Source organism: Leptonychotes weddellii, chromosome 2 (assembly GCF_054177405.1).
Source record: "Leptonychotes weddellii isolate Sample4059 chromosome 2, ASM5417740v2, whole genome shotgun sequence".
NCBI lineage: Eukaryota > Metazoa > Chordata > Mammalia > Carnivora > Phocidae > Leptonychotes > Leptonychotes weddellii.
The window spans coordinates 31,864,231-31,881,036 of NC_138370.1; the positions used below are offsets into that span (position 1 = coordinate 31,864,231).

The window sequence follows — 16,806 nt, forward strand, 5'->3', positions numbered from 1 at the left end:
CACAATTTAAAAGAGTCTTCAGACTGATGGGGAAGTGACCCCTCAGGGGAGCCACAAGTGGTACTTTGCATAGAAAACAGAGCAGAGAGAAAACATCAGCAATTCTGAGAAAAACTGACATCAAAGAAAAAATATATATATACACATATATACGTATGTATTTGTCCTACATTAAAGGTAGAAGGTATAGCAGTACAGTAAACGTCAAAACAACCTTGAGAATGAAGCAGCTGGGATGGAAGCATAGCCTAAAGCAGTGTTCTCCAACCTCACCTGCATCAGAATCACTTGGAGAGCCTGTCGAAACACCCCCAGAGCTGCTGACCCAGCAGGTCTGGGTCGGGCCTGAGAATCTGCATTTCTCACGAGTTCCGGGACGCCGCTGTTTGTGGTCTGGCACCACGCTTTAAGAACCACTAGCCTAAAGGTTTTTAGACCTGGAAGTAGTGGCCACAGCTGAAGCCCTGGCAAGGATGAAGGAACCAGAAGCGCCACAAGAGTGGTGGGCGGGGAAGATGACCCACGGGACGGAAGTGGCCTGATTTTAACAGACCCCATTTCTCCTGTTGGTCCCCCTGCAGGCCCGGGCACGCTCCAGCCATTGCATCGCGAGCCCGTTCCCCGCCCAAGGATGACTCCGCCGCGCCGCTGCAGCCGCGGTAGCGAAGCGCCCCCTCCCGACCGTCCCGGGTAATGTCATCCGAGAACGCACCCTCAGGCGGCCGGCCGAGGTGGGCGGGGCTAACCTCCCTTCGTGAGGCTGTTGGGAGAACGGACCTCGGAGATCCGAGTCCCCGCCCCCGAGCCGTGATTGGTCAACGCCGCCCGAGCGCGGTGACGTGAGGCCGGGGCGGAAAGTTTGTTTGAAGAGCGCGAGAGCTGGGAAGTCCAGGGTCTGCCACGTCCGGGAAAGGCCTTAAGATTGTTCCGCTGCCAGGTGCTCCTTGGGAAACGGGGGCTGCTTCCTCACGACTTTTCGGTACTAGCCGCGTGTTACGTCGGAGTGTCTCTCTGCCTCCCTGGTGCTCAGGTGAGCGTCCGAGTGGAACCTCTGGTAGTGTGTGTGTTGGGGGAGGGGATTAATGTGCTCCTGGCCCCCAGACAGGAGAGGAGCGGGAGGAGTATGCTCTGTTTCCTCAGTGCTCCGAGGACAGTCTCTCGTTCCCACCACCCACCTTCTTAGCATTTGGGATCACTGGTCTGATGGTGCTGGGCCTCGTGGCTCTTTCTGATTAGTTCTCGCAACAAGTTAAAAGTACCTGCTGTGAGTTAAGCACAGGTAATTATGTCCCAGTACTTACGAGTGCCGGGAACAAAGCAGATGCGTGATTCCTATTTGAACTGAAGTGAACACAGCCCCTAAGGAAAGGACTCTACCAGGAAGACCGGTATTACGTGGCGTGACAGATGCTCAGTTCGAGGGGTATGGGGAAACACTTTTAAGGGGTGACCTCTTTGAGAAACTGATATCTGACCCAAGTTTTGAAGGAAGAGGCAAAGAATTGAAAAGAATCAAAGCCTGTGAATTGACTGGCGACTGCTAGTGAGCCTCTACAACACCCGCGGTAGATAGACAGTTGCCTATTCTTGCAAATAAATGGAAACCACACTGCAGGGTATTGGTTCTTTTATTTTCATTAGGTACCGGTTTCAGAGAACATGACGGAGGAACTGGACCTCACAGGACAGGACTCTGATGTGGGTAGTGAAGAGGTGGTCCTAACTCCTGCAGAGCTCATTGAAAGACTGGAGCAGGTAAGCATTAATAATAGTGGTTATTTCACAGAGTCATTGTGAGGGGTAAATGAGATAATATATGTAGAATGCTTGCTTAGCATATTGTTTGACCCGCGATAAGCACTCAGTGTTAGCTGTGAGGAGTAATAATCCTTACAACAACCCAGTGAGGCAAGTATTACTGCCCAACATGAACCAAGTCTCTTTGACTCCAAAATATCTGCTCTTAATGTACTACACCTGCTGCCTTATTCTTGCCTTCTCTCTTTAACAGCCCCTTTCTGGAATTCTCTGTTTATTACTCTAGTATTCTTCATTCTGTCCTACCATGCATGTCATCATGAGTGACAAAAGGAAGATAATTTTAAAATTATATCTTATATGATAATTCTTACTGTATGAGTAATTCTTCATTTGTATTTATAACACAGACCTTTCTGAAAAGCTGGTGAAAACTGGCCCTTTTTCCCAGAATAATGTATGTATACACACACATCCAGAAATTTTGCATGTAATTTCGGGAGATTCACAGACACCCTGAAATCTGCCCACCTAGTTTAAGAGCCTCTGCTTTATTAGGAAAGGATTCATGAAACAAAAATCCTAAAGCACAAAGCATAAAGGAAAAAATGGATACATTCAACTACGTTAAACTTGAGAACTTTTGTTTTTACACCTTGATGACAGTAAAAAGACATGCTGCAAAACTGGGAGAAAATATTTGCAATATTAGTATCCACACTATATAAACCAACTTTACAAACTACCCAGTAGAAAAAAATGAAGTCTTTTTTTTTTTTTTTTTTAAAGATTTTATCCATTTGACAGAGAGAGACACAGTGAGAGAGGGAACACAAGCAGGGGGAGTGGGAGAGGGAGAAGCAGGCCTCCCGCCGAGCAGGGAGCCCGATGCGGGGCTCAATCCCAGGACCCCGGGATCATGACCCGAGCCGAAGGCAGACGCCCAACAACTGAGCCACCCAGGCGCCCAAAAAAATGAAATCTTAACAGGCATCTCCCAGAAGTGGAAACCAGGATGGCTTACTGGCCATCATATGGAAAAGATGTTCAATCTTTTTAGTAATCAGGAACATAAAAATTTAAATCCCAAGGAGATACCACTTCATACCTATCAGATAGGCAAAAATGAAAAAGGTGAACAATATAAAGCAACATATAAATAAAACAACATAAAGGATTGTGGAGCCATTTGCACACTTGTTTACTCTGGTGAATTGGTGTACTTTGAAAAATAATTTTGTTATTGTCTTATCAAGTTGAAGGCACACGTATCTTGTGTCCCAGGCTTTCTACTCCCAGGTACATACCCTAGAAAAAACTTCCAGGAGGCATGCACAAAATGTTCATAGTATTGCTTGCAACAGTTAAAAACCAAAAGTAACCCAAATATCTGTCAACAATAAAATAAATAAAAATTACGATCTATACACACAATGAGAAAAAAAAAACAGCAATAAAATGAATGAAAGATAGCTCCTGCAACAACATGGATGACTGTCAAGAGCATGGTGTAGAACAATAAAAAATAAGTTTCTGAAGAAACCACTTATGCTAAGCTCAAGCACTTGCAAAACTGTTCGAGGCAGAGCTCATGGCACATGCTGGTATGCTGCAGTGCGTCACAATGTTGACATCTGTCCTCTGGGACAGGGGGAGCCCCCAGACTGGTTGCCTCTCATGGCCATGAGGGGCTCCTTGGAAGGCAGCACAGCCTCAGCTTGGCAGTGGGTGAGCAGGAGTTACATCTCGGGCCTGAAGCTCTGTTGCAGTGCCCTGGGTGCAGCCGAAGAGTTGGTCCATAGCCTGGACAGCTGCTGTGGCCGGAGCATAGCCTGAGGAGCCACCTGACAGGGCCCCTGATAATCACAGCTCCAGGAGCAGATAGAGGATACTCATGAATGCCTGTTAAAAAAATGATTTAAGGGGCGCCTGGGTGGCTCAGTCGTTAAGCATCTGCCTTCGGCTCAGGTCATGATCCCAGGGTCCTGGGATCGAGCCCCGCATCGGCCTCCCTGCTCCGCGGGAAACCTCCTTCTCCCTCTCCCACTCCCCTTGCTTGTGTTCCCTCTCTCACTGTGTCTCTCTCTGTCAAACAAATAAAATCTTTAATTAAAAAAAAAAAGGAAGAGGAAGGACACCAGTCATTGAATTAGAGCCCACCTAATGATCTCATTTTAACTTAATTACCTCTTTAAAGACCCTGTTTCCAAATGCAGGCACATGTTGAGGTGCTAGGAATTAGGACTTCAACATACAAATTGGGAGTAGAGAGGAACACAGTTTAGCCCATAACAATGAACAGATTGTCATTAAAAATTTGGATCAGGAATCAGATGTAGCTATTTCAAACATAGAACCTGATTATTTAAAAAAAAAAACAAAAACATGGATTTAAATGCAAGTTTCTCACTAAATATTTTGAAAACATTTTGTTTGAAAGTTTTATAATAGTATAAATTTTTCCTAATGTTTTAAAATTTTTACCAAAATAATTTCATAATGTCAATGAGAAATCCCCCTCAAATCTACCCCGTTTTACCCCAGTGTACCCAACAAGTGCTATCATTTTCTTTGAAATCATTGGGAATCATTATGTAGAAATACAAACAAATGTAGTGAGACTATAGAAAATTAAATACTAACATCAGGCTAATGATTACCTTTGAAGAGGGAGGAAGACACAGGGACTTTTAAAATAATGATAAGACTTGTTAATGAAGTTCTGTGTACACAGGGATTTATCTCTCTATTCATGTTATATGTAATAAATATTTCTGTACCTATTCAGTATTTAATAAGATCAGTTAAAAAGAAAAACTCCTGCTTTGTAAGTCCTCTATGACAGTTCAGTCTTTTCTCATTTGTAATGCTCCTTGAAAATACAGACTTTTCTTTCTAGTTAACTTTTACAGCACTAATACAGGAGCTTGAGCCCGTGGAAAAAAAATTTATGATAGTAGCAATACCTACTATTTAATAATATGTCTTCATGGTGATAATTGGAGATGCAGAGACTCAAGGATGTCGAAAGGAATAAAGTGAGCCTGATTGCCATGTAATTCTGAGCTTTGGTTGAAACTAACTATAATTGAAAGACAAGATTAGTTTTCGTCAGTCACCTGTGGATATTTCAGTTCTCTAAGCCTTGGTAATTTCTGAAATGTACCAAATATCTGGGCCTGAGTCATAAATTAAGGATTTAACCTCTTGTTCCAAAACTATTTAATAGTTGATCCTTTTATATTATGATCCTTTATACTCTTAGGCAGTTAGTAAATAATCTGTGTTTTCTCATTAATAAGATAAGGATAACTGTATCCATTCCTCTCATATTATAATAATGAATGAAAAAATATTTGTAAAGTACTCTAAGCTTCCCAAATGAGATGTGTAGATACAGGTTACTTCATCTCTCAAAATAGAAGGGTGCTGGCGCCCCCTCGTGGGAAATGGCCCGTGAAGTCGTAGGAACGTGTTGATGCTATTTGGTGAAAGGTACTGTTTGAACACCAGGTGGTGTTGCTCTCACTAGTAGGCATCATACTGGCAACACTTTTTTTTTTTTTTTAAATAAATGGTATTAGGGAACTGCAGAGGCAAACTGACAAAATTTTTGAAGTGAACAGTGATTTTTTTTGCAATTTTGGTTAAATATAAAATTGTAAGCACAGCCTTCCCACTAAAAGAAATAGAAAAGCCATCATAAACATAGCTTGTTTACAAAGCATTTCCAGTATTTCCAACTCATAGGCAAATAATTTTCTTTGCCGGAAATAGCTGTGATTTTCACGGGATATATACGAACTCACAGGGTTATTTTGCTCCATTGTGAATGATACTGATATATATATATTTGGCGGGGGACATTGTGTTTTAGGCCTGGATGAATGAAAAGTTTGCCCCTGAGCTGCTGGAAAGCAAGTCTGAGATTGTAGAGTGTGTCATGGAACAGCTAGATCACATGGTAAGAGTTGCTTATCTCGGGATTACAAAGGAGGAGAACTTTAAAAGGGTTTTGTCAGCATAGTGAGAGGTTGAAGTATGATACCAAATATGTTTTGTTTGGCCCAGCCTAATGGGTTTTTTTAATATTGAATTAGTTACCTGCGTTAAAGCATGAGCATTCCTATGACTATCTGCACATCAGCTTCCCCTCAAAAGTCTAAAACCCTGTCAGTACTGGGCCCATGTTTCTATTAGAGAACGGCTGACCAGAGCAGGGTAAGGGCCATCCCCTTTCATGTGCTCTGTTCCCCACAGTCCCTACCTACCCACCTTTCTCAGATAGCTTGCCTGCCTAGCCCCCATAGACGCTTGAGTTTGTGGCCTTTGGCTTAGATGGGCTGGGCTTAAGTCATTATTAGCCTCAGAGTAGCTTTACAACATCAGTATTTTGCAATTTCTCAATTGGTGATTTAACACTGCCCTTAGACATGTCTTCTGTCTGCTGTATTATCTCCTTTACAATTGGGCCAGAGTTCTTCTAGGCCCTTCCCACTCACCATATTCAGATTCTATTCAGATGGTTGTTTTCTAAAAGTAAATGAGTATTGATTGAACTTTTTATAATGAGGCTGTAGTTTTTTGGTTCTCCTTTGACCTAAGTGTAGTCTTCGAGTGCTCAACATTGCCGGTGATGGTGGTCCCTGTGCAGCTGTGCAGACTGAACGAGAAACGTCCTTCTTCTGAATACCATGTTTTTTATATACTTCATTTTCTCTTTTAATAGGAAGAAAATCTCAGGAGAGCCAAGAAGGGGGATCTGAAGGTCAGTATCCATCGAATGGAGATGGAGAGGATCCGCTATGTCCTTAGCAGCTACTTGCGGTGTCGGCTCATGAAGGTTTGACACGGAGATACCTATAGTTAGTGTTAAGGCAATGCAGTGTGTAATATGGACTGAGCGTCTTGGGGAGACATCAGGCTGGGGCCTGGGAGAATCCAGGGCCTGAAGATGCTGCAAAGCCCCAATATCAGGGTAGCTAAAGAATAAGGAGGGCAAGAGATTATTCTGGAGAAGCCTAGATGGAACATACATTGCACACCTCCGGGGACATATTTGTAGTCTTTGTCTGCTGTGTGAAAGGTGCCCCTGGAATTACAGCACAGCAGTGCCGCAGAGTCGTTTGCATTGGTTGACTAGGGAATACTGACCAGAGGCAAAGAGTTTCAGAAATTATTTTGCAGCCATTGTGTAGCCAGTGTCAAATTGACTGTGATAACTTGACATTCAGCCATAGTTATGAGGCCATCTAACTTATGAAAATGAAATTGCAAAACGTTCTTGTTTTATATGATGTTTATTTTAATTCGGAAAGTTCTTACTTCTATGAAGTATCTTCTCATTTGGTTCCTCTTGTTCCCTTAGTTATTACAAAATGAATACATCCTCTCCTACATGAGAGCGCTCTCAAACATCTCAACCCTTTGTTTCGTTTGCTCTCCTGGTTCTGACAAACCAGATTTATCCTTAAATCATACCACCTGCAGCTGAGTACAATATTCCATTTGTAGTTTGGCCACTTTTGTGAAAAACAGGATGATCACTTCCCTTATTCTGGATATTAAACTGTAGTAATGCCACCCAGTATCACATTAGTGTATTTCACAGACACATCACACTGTTCTTTCTGCACTTGCCATGAACTCTAACCTCTGAAGTTTTTGAGTTACCATTTTCCCATCTTGTCACTATCCTATATTTGAATGGTTTGATTTTTCGACCCCTAAGTGTGGGACTTGATACTTACCCCTCTTATGCTTCATCTTATTAAAGTGGGCCGTTTCCCTGTTCTCTGGATCCTGATCTTGTCATTTAATATATTAGCTCTCTCTAACATTTGATATCGTCACCTTATGTCAAGTTTGACAAGTATGTCATCAAAGGTCTTATCTGATTCATTAGTAGGACTGGGCCAATGACAGGAGAGTCCACCAGAGACTTCCCTACAAGTCAACATCTGTCTGTTGAATCAGTGTCATTTCTTCAGCTACTTCTGAGTCTATACTGATCTATACTCTCACAGCCCAGCTTTACACTTTGCCCCCAAGGATGTCATAACAGTGGTGTCATGTGTTTTGACAAAATGGAGATTAAAAAAAAAATATGCCTCTCCACCCCACCCTCAACTACCAGGCCACTTTTTTTTTTTTCTTAAGTTGGATAAATCCTCTTCATGTTAACCACTTAATTTTGAGTTCACAAACCAACTCTTAAATGATCTGTTCTAATATAATGCCACATACCCATGTGAAGGCCATTAATCTGTATTTGAAGGTTCCCCACCTTCTCTGTATTTTTGGAAGTTGGGAAATCGGCCCGCCTCCGCTATTTCTCACTTCTGTGAGCGCAGTGATTCTGAGACTGTGAGACTGCTTGCATCGGAGGTGCACTAAGTGACGGAGGGCGGTTGGCGTGCGCCAGTGCAGAGCACTTCATGCTCCGAAACACCACACAGACGTTCATTTATCCTGGAATGTAATTGGTCCAGGCCAAAAGACATGAACTCCTTTAAGCAGATAAGGGCTCCTCTGTCTTGGCCTGGGTCCTCGTCCCATTGTCATTTCCCTACTTACATTTCCTTCCACAGAGAGCCGTAACAGCACTGACTCTGAGTGGTGGCCTGATCCCTATGCAGTTCCTGACCACTTATCTAGCGTTTTATTTTTTTTTCTGTTTTGTTTGTGTTTTTTCCTGGTAGTTCTTATCATTTTTTCCTAGCCTTGCCTCACTGTGGACTTCATCCTTGCTGGTTATAGTCTTACAATTAAGAGTCACTGTTGTCGGGCAGCTGGGTGGCTCAGTTGGTTAAGCGTCTGCCAGGGTCCCAGGGTCCTGGGATTGAGCCCCGCATCACGCTCCTTGCTCTACTAGGAGTCTGCTTGTCCCTCTCCCCCTGCCCCTCCCCCTCGTCATGCTCTCTTTCTCTCTCAAATAAATAATTTTTTTAAAAAGTCACCATTCTCTCTGCTTGTGTATTCTATATGTGTCTTCCCAGCTTTTGTACATGCTTCATCTCATAGAACAACCTGTGCAATTGCCTAGAAATGTTAAATGATATCCCCTTCTCTCCCTCATTAATGTCATTTACAGTTACATTTTCATATTTTCTTTTATGAAAGCCTCTCATCCTTTTTAAGTGGTCTTCCTTTTTAGAGCCCTTATCTTTGCTCTGCATTCTTTGAAACCTGCCTCCTTGAAATCTTGGAAGTCTAGAAAGGGTCTTGACTGTGAAGACTTGCCATTTTTGAAGTCAATTCTAGGTTAACCTCAACCTATTTCAGAAAATTAGTATATTTGACTCTCGAATCCTGACACATTTACACAATGCTTTTTATTTATCCTCAGATAGAGAAGTTTTTCCCTCATATCCTTGAAAAGGAGAAAACACTCCACGAGGGGGAGCTGTCTAGCCTTTCTCCAGAGGAGCTGGTCTTTGCCAAACAGTGAGTAAGCAGGACGCGTGGGGACTGCTTTCTTTCCGTGGCTTGTGAGCATGAGTTTTGGTGGTTGTCTCCATGAAGCTGATGGCTGGACCACTGTTGTGTGTCTGACAGCCTGGCGGCTCCTGCCAGGAGGGTAGTCACAGCGATTTGAGTTCCTCTCTTTCAGGTACATGGCTAACACAGAGACCTACCTCAAGAATGTTGCCTTAAAGCATATGCCTCCTAACTTACAAACGGTGGACCTCCTGAGGTCAGGTGAGCAGAGCACTCTCTTTTCAGACCTATCTTCAGGTGCCTTAGAATAAGATCTTCATCTTTACTGTCTAGCCTGGAAAAATAAATATGTAGATAAGCAAAAAAGAGAAGAGAGGATGTCGTTTGGTTTAAAAACAAACAAACAAAAAATCATTGCAGCTCCTGGGTGGCTCAGTTGGTTAAGTGTCTGACTTCCGCTCAGGTCATGATCTCAGAGTCCTGGGATCGAGCCCTGTGTTGGGCTCTGCACTCAGCAGAGAGTCTGCTTGTCCCTCTGCCCACTCCCAATCCCTACTGCTCGTGCTCGCCCTCAAATAAATAACATCTTTTAAAAAAAATCATTAAAAGCAGGTGTAAGGGTAGCCTTTTCAGCGTTACTTTTGTGGTCTTTAGCTTAGGTTGAAATTCTTATGACTGTCATTAAAAATGCAAACTCATTCACATACGCAGTCATTCATTCCTTCAGCTGGTATCTACTGGGCATCCACACTGGGCTAGGCCCTTCTGAGCACTGAGGAGCAAAGGCGTCTGCTCTCAAGGGGCTAGCACGCTTTTCCTCACGGATTCCAGTCCATGCAGGGACCATCTAGCTATCCAGAAGGAGTCAAACAGGAGGCTAGAGACCTTCAGTGACTCCCAGTCACTTCCCGGCCACCTGGAGGAAGGGCCCCCAATATTTTCGTTGTGTGGGGCATCTCATGGAAAGAGGGGCAGGGCTAAGAGCAGGAGGAGAAAGAGAAGGCAGCGGGGGGGACACAGCCAAAGCCACCTTTGTGCTCGCCTGGCACAGTCCCCTTAACATCCTGCTGAGCTGAGGGAAGGGAATTACGGTAGTCACTCTCAACCTCGGATGAGCCAGCTGGGGACCCCCTGACATCCAGGTCAAAGTCCATACCCCTCAGTCGTTCATAGTGTGCCCTAATCCCAGCAGGACCTCATCAGGCAAAATTGCCAGACCAAATCAAACGGTTCTCCGGGGGACCGGGATCCACCTTGTTCACACCCTAAATGTAATGCGCTGAGGCCACAAGTTCAAGTACAACTGAGCCCTGGGAATTGATCTCCCACCTAGCCTGTGCTGGGGGCCACCCTGTGACCCCCATGGCAGGTGGAAGAGTTAGGGCAGGACGGATGGAGACATGGTTCCCCGGGTGTGTCAGTCAGCTCAGGCTGCTATAATGAAGTACCACAGACTAGAGCAAACATTTCTTCTCTGGAGGCCAGAAGTCTGTGATCGAGGTGCTAGCAGGGTTGGTTTCCTCTGGGGCCTCTCCCATGGTTGCCCATCTGTGCTCGTGCACCCCTCGTGTCTCTTCCTCTTCTTTATAAGGACACCAGTCCGATTGGACTGGGCCCTACCCTGACGGTCTCATTTCAACTTAATTACCTCCTTAAAGGCCCTATTTCCAAATACATTTCCATCCTGAAGTACTGGGGTTAGGGTGTCAACATATGCATTTGTGGGGAAGGCAGGGGCAGGTGCAGCCGATAACACCAGGAGCAAGGTAAACCCATAGCAGATTTGTGGAACTCTGAGCTGGTCATTTTGGTGAACCTGCCTGAGGGAAACAAAAGGCCCGGTCTATGTCCAGTTCCGCCACTTTTTGTCTACATCTTGGAAAAAGAGGAGTGAAGCCAGGACCACATCCCTAATCATTGCCCAGTGCTATCGTACCTAGTTGATTAAAGCAACCATGAATCTAACTGAATTCTACTAGATGCTGGCCGACACCTCCTAAAACACATGTCACTTGTCCCAGATCCCTTCCCAGGACTAGAGCCAGGTCCCTGGAATTGGAAACTTGTAGAGGGGATCAACCTGCCTCAGTGAAATCAATCTTGCTTGGTTAGCCCAGGTGCTCTGAGTCCCCTTCAGGCCTCTGGAGCATTGTAGACCCTGCGGGCAGAGTGGGGGAAGGCATGAAATCAGTCTTGCTTGGTTAGCCCAGGTGCTCTGAGTCCCCTTCAGGCCTCTGGAGCATTGTAGACCCTGCGGGCAGAGTCGGGGAAGGCATGAACCCAAGCTGGGTTTCCTGGAATAAGTAGCTGCCCAGCCGGGTCAACTGGCCCTGTGAAGTTGGAGTGTCTGTGGCAGGCCCCAGACCCTGAAGCGGCCCAAGGGACCCCCTTAGACCTTTGGAGCCAGTTATCCTGAACCCCCACCTGTGGATGAGGAAATCAAGGGCAATATGAATGCTGAGCTAGGCTTTTAGAACTGAGAGTTACCCAGTAGGTTCTCAGAACCTGCAGTTGATGGAGTCCTCTGGGTACACATGGAGCTCCAAGAAATGAAGAGCTGTCGAGCAGCCCAGCCTGGGGCCCCTCCTTACGTGCAGTGTTGGCTGGTGGTAGAAGAGGCAGCAACGTCTCACCCCGGAATCAACCAGGGAAGGACCGCTTACAGTGAAAACCTATATTCCGTCATCTGGCACTCAAGACTATCCCCATGTGACCCAATCTTTCTAATGCTCTCTCCTACTACTACTATGTATAAAAATATTTTCTCACTAGATTTATACACTCTTGTCCTCCCAAAACTGCGTGCATATTTCTGCCTTGGCCCTTGCTGTTAGCTCCCAGGCTCACTTCCCTCGTTGAGTCTGCATTGACGTCTTCCTCCCCACTTGCTTGAGGGACTGTGCTACCAGTGTGAGGCTTTATCAAATGCTGCCGGTAGCCCTTTTCAGAGTGACTGTGTCACGCTTCCTTGTATCTTCCACAATGTGCACATTTTACATACTTGGCGTCTGTTGAATGAGCCATTGCTTTGTGAGGCCCTGGATGGGAAGCGTGCTGTTTCTGTAAGGAGCCAGATCTCCTCAAGTCACCCTCCCCACAAAATGCTGTCACATCAGGGGTCCCTTAGTGCTCGCTACAGTGAATCCCAGCAGCTTTCCCAGATTGGTCTTGTTGGCTGAGCATTTTCTGACTGCATTATCGTTTCTCTGGCAGTTCCCAAACCAGATCTAGATTCATACGTGTTTCTGAGAGTGAAAGAACGACAGGAAAACATCTTGGTAGAACCAGAAACAGATGAGCAAAGGTGAGCAACATGTGACCTTGACGGTGGGAAATCTGCCTCCACTGGGGGGCACCAGCTCAGCTCTGCAGACATTATTTCCTCTTTTTTCAGGGACTATGTGATTGACTTGGAGGAAGGCTCGCAGCACTTGATCCGATACAAAACCATTGCACCCCTGGTTGCTTCTGGAGCAGTTCAGCTGATATAAAATCAAAAGTAAATACACAATGACAGCATGGAACCCTAAAGATAATGTGTAAGATCTCCTTACCGCTTTGTGCCTGCATATGGCAGACTTTCCCGGCAGTGCTGTGGGTCACCTGGGCATTGAGGAGCTCAAGGCACGATTCCTAACTTGCCACACGTCCTCACTGCCATCCTAGCCACAGTCAGCAGATGGAGCCATCGCTCTGCTGATTCCGCGTGCTGGCCGCTCTGGCCGAGCCTTCTGAGACGCTCACTTTGTGCGCCTTTTTCCTTCGTGGTATTTCTTGAGCTAAGGAAAGTGAGGCAACCACAGTTCATAAACAAGCCTCGCTGCCTATGATTAGGGGCCAGTAGTTAGCCCTGACCTGAGGGTGACCGGACAGCTCTTTCACCTCCCCAGTAAGAAGAGGATAAATGCAGTAGAATAACAGAAGATGAAATATCTTCTAGGTTATCTCACTGGATTGTGTGAACTAACCTTCTGGAACCTCTGATACTGGACTTAAACCAATTTCTGCCCTGGTGGGTACTGAGAATCACAACTAAACCAAGAAACCATTACTGAGTTTCAGTTTTGTGCCAAAAGGAGCCTCCGGCCAGTTCTCAGTTTGTAGCCTAATGAAGTATGTACTCCCTGCTGCTAACCTGCAGCCTTCCCCGAATCTCGGGCAGTTTTGCCAAGCCAACCTCCAGGCCATCTGGCCATTCTTGGCCAGGGATCTGCTAACAGCAACATTAACTATCCTATCTTGTGACCTTAGTAACAGCGTTTCTGTTTTTAGCTCTACTTTCTCAAGGGAAGCGGATGAAATTAACATGAGCAGAGAGTATCACAGTGATACCTGAAGGAAGGATGTAGAGACAGTGGAGCGGTAGAGCTCTATGCCGTCACCAGCTCCCACCATGTACGTGCCAGGCTGCACAGAAGACTTAAAGGTCTCTACAAAACCACAGAGTGCATTGCTCCATTTCCTAGGCCACCACTTTAAAGGAAGAGGGGTTTAAATCAGTTGTTTTAAGATAAAGGGGAAGTTCAATTTCAAAACCAAGTAGGAAAGGAAATGAAGTGGCTTAGTGTGACGTTGACTTCACTTTTCCAGTTTGTGGTATTTTGCTCCATTGATAAGAACTCATCATGAAAGCATGAGAGATGGTTTTTCAAATAATTGCGTCATACTTCATCGTAAGCTTGTTGCTAGCAAGATGGCTCTTCCTGAGAAGTGCTGGCAGGTCCGGATCTGGGTTTTTCCAGCCACAGCAATCATGATTCAGCTGTGACCTTACAACAAGGTCAGCTGTTTTTACTCTGTGCTCAGGCTCCAGCAAGCAATGTGACTTTGGTGCCATCAAACTTCCTTGTGTGAGGTACACAAGTTAACCATAGAGCTTTCAGAGTAAACTGTTAAGCATGCACATTGTTTATCCATTCTTAATATAATGTTCTTTAATTTTTCTTGGGAAGCTAAAATTCCAAACATTTGAAATTCTTCTAGAATTGATTTTTTTATATATTGTGGTAAAAGACACATAACATAAAATCTACCATCTTGACCGTTTCTAAGTGTACGGCTCAGTGTATTAAAGAGATTCACATTGTGCAGCCCGCACCACGTCCAACTCCATAACTTTTCATCTTGTAAACCTGAACTCTTCACCTCTTTGACAGTAGCTCCCCTTTATCTCCCCTCCCTGCCAGCCCCTGAAAGCCACCATTGTACTTTCAGTCTTTATGGTTTTGACTACTCTTAAGTACCTCATATAAGTGGAATCAGAGTATTTCTCTTTGTGACCAGCTTATTTCACTTAGCATAGCGTCCTTGAAGTTCATCCATGTTGTACGTATTATGTGTCAGAATTTCTTCCCTTTTTTTTTTTAAGATTTCATTTATTTGAGAGAGAGCACGAGCAGGGGGAAAGGCAGAGGGAGAGAGAAAGGGAGAAGCCAACTCTCGGCTGAGCAGGGAGCCCAACATGGGGCTTGATCCCAGGCCTCTGGGATCATGAGCTGAGCTGAAGGCAGACACTTAATCGACTGAGCCACCCAGGCGCCCCAGAATTTCCTTCCATTTTAAGGCGAATAATATCCCATTGTATATGTATAGATCACATTTGCTTATTCATTCATCTATCATTGAACAGGGTGTGTTCAACATGGGTTGCTCCACGTTTCAGCTATTAAGAATAATACTATAGGGGGGCGCCTGGGTGGCTCAGTTGGTTAAGTGACTGCCTTCGGCTCAGGTCATGATCCTGGAGTCCCGGGATCGAGTCCCGCATCAGGCTCTCTGCTCGGCAGGGAGCCTGCTTCTCCCTCTGACCCTCCCCCCTCTCATGTGCTCTCTCTCTCTCTCTCATTCTCTCTGTCTCAAATAAATAAAATCTTTAAAAAAAAAAAAAAAAAGAATAATACTATAGGGGCCACCTGGGTGGCTCAGTTGGTTAAATGTCTGCCTTGGGATCCAGCCCTGCGTCGGGTTCCCTGCTCAGCAGTGAGCGTGCTTCTCCCTCTCTTTGACCTTCCCCTCACTCATGCACTCGCTCGCTCGCTCGGTCTCTCTCTCAAATAAATAATAAATAAATAAAAGAATAATACCATCAACATGGAAGTACAAATATCTCTTTGAGACCTTGCTTTCAATTCTGTAAACCCAGAAGTGGAATTGGATCCTATGGTAATTCTGTTTAACATTTTGGAACCATTCTAGTGTTTTCCGCGGCCACTGTACCATTTTACATTCCCCACCAACAGTGCAGAAGTGTTCCAGTCTCCAGTTTCTCTACATTATCCCACTGTTTTCTATTTTTGTTTTATAATGACCATCCAAATGTGTGTGAGGTGGTATCTCATAGTTTTGATTTGCATTTCCCTAATTATTGGTGATGTTGAGCATCTTTCCATGTGTTTACTCGCCTTTCCTCTATCTTCTTTGGAGAAATGTCTATTCAAGTTCTTCACCCATTTTTTAATCAGGTTGCTGGTTTTTTTGTTGTTGAGTTGTCAGAGTTCTCTATACATTCTGGTTATTAACCCCTTATCAGATTTATGATTTGCAAACATTTTCTCCCATTCTGTGGGTTGCCTTTTTACTCTGGATAGTGTCTTTTGATGTACACAACTTACAAATTTTCGTGACGTCCAGTCTGTCATTTTTTTTCTTTTATTGTCTGCGCCTTTGGTGTCATAGCCAACAAATCATCATGAAATCCACTGTCATGAAGCTTTTGTTCTATGTTTTCTTCTCAGTTTTATTGTTTTATGTCTTACATTCAGGTCCTTGATTTATTTTGAGTTAAATTTTATATATGGTGTTAGGTAAGGGTTCAACTTTTTTTTTTTGCATGTGGATATCCAGTCCCCCCTCACACACACACACACACACACACACACACACCATTTGTTGAAAAGACTGTCCTTTTCCCATTGAATGGTCTTGGTACCCTTGTCAAAAATCATTTGACCATTTATGTGAGGGCTTATTTCTGGGCGCTGTACTCTGTTCTATTGGTCTATATGTCTGGCTTTATGACAATACCACACTATTTTGATTACTGTAACTTCATAGTAAGTGCATCATCAAGAAAGTGTGAATCCTTCAGTTTTGTTTTTTCAAGACTGTTCTGGTTATTCAAGATTTTCCTGAGTTTACATGTGGGTTTTAGGATATATTTTTTCTATTTTTGCAAAAAATATCATTGGGATTTTGATAGAGATTGCACTGAATCTGTAGATCACTTTAGGTAGTATTGACATTTTAATAATATTAAGTCTCCTTTCCATGAGCATAGAGTGTGTTTTCATTTACTTAGGTCTTTAATTTCTTACAGCAATACTGTGTAGTTTTCATTGTACAAAGCTTTCACCTCCTTGGTTAATTCCTAAGTGTTTTATTTTTTATGATGCTATTGTAAATGGAACCATCTTTATAACTTTTCATTGTTCATGTATAGAAATGTAACTAATTTTTGTGTGTTTGTATCCTGCTACTTTGCTGAATTTATGTATTCTAACAGCTTGTGAAGTCTAAGGTTTTCTACTTTTAAGATCATATCATCTGCAAGCAGAGATAATTTCACTTCTTCCTTTCCAATTTGGCTACCTTTATTTCTTTTTCTTGCCT

General features: G+C 44.1%; 1 protein-coding gene across 2 annotated transcripts; it reads left to right on the plus strand.

Annotated features, from left to right (window-relative positions):
- Positions 1–834: 834 nt before the first annotated feature.
- On the plus strand, positions 835–15,245 carry GINS4 (GINS complex subunit 4). 2 transcript variants are annotated; one of them, XM_081809432.1, is made up of 8 exons: positions 835–1,030; positions 1,642–1,755; positions 5,636–5,722; positions 6,488–6,601; positions 9,107–9,204; positions 9,371–9,459; positions 12,412–12,502; positions 12,593–15,245. In XM_081809432.1, the coding sequence occupies exons 2-8, from the start codon at positions 1,660–1,662 to the stop codon at positions 12,687–12,689; spliced, it is 672 nt and encodes a 223-aa protein (XP_081665558.1). In that variant the 5' UTR covers positions 835–1,030; positions 1,642–1,659; the 3' UTR covers positions 12,690–15,245. The 2 variants fall into 2 exon arrangements, with proteins under 2 accessions (XP_081665558.1, XP_081665559.1); XM_081809433.1 differs by having other exon boundaries at positions 6,488–6,526.
- Positions 15,246–16,806: the final 1,561 nt, after the last annotated feature.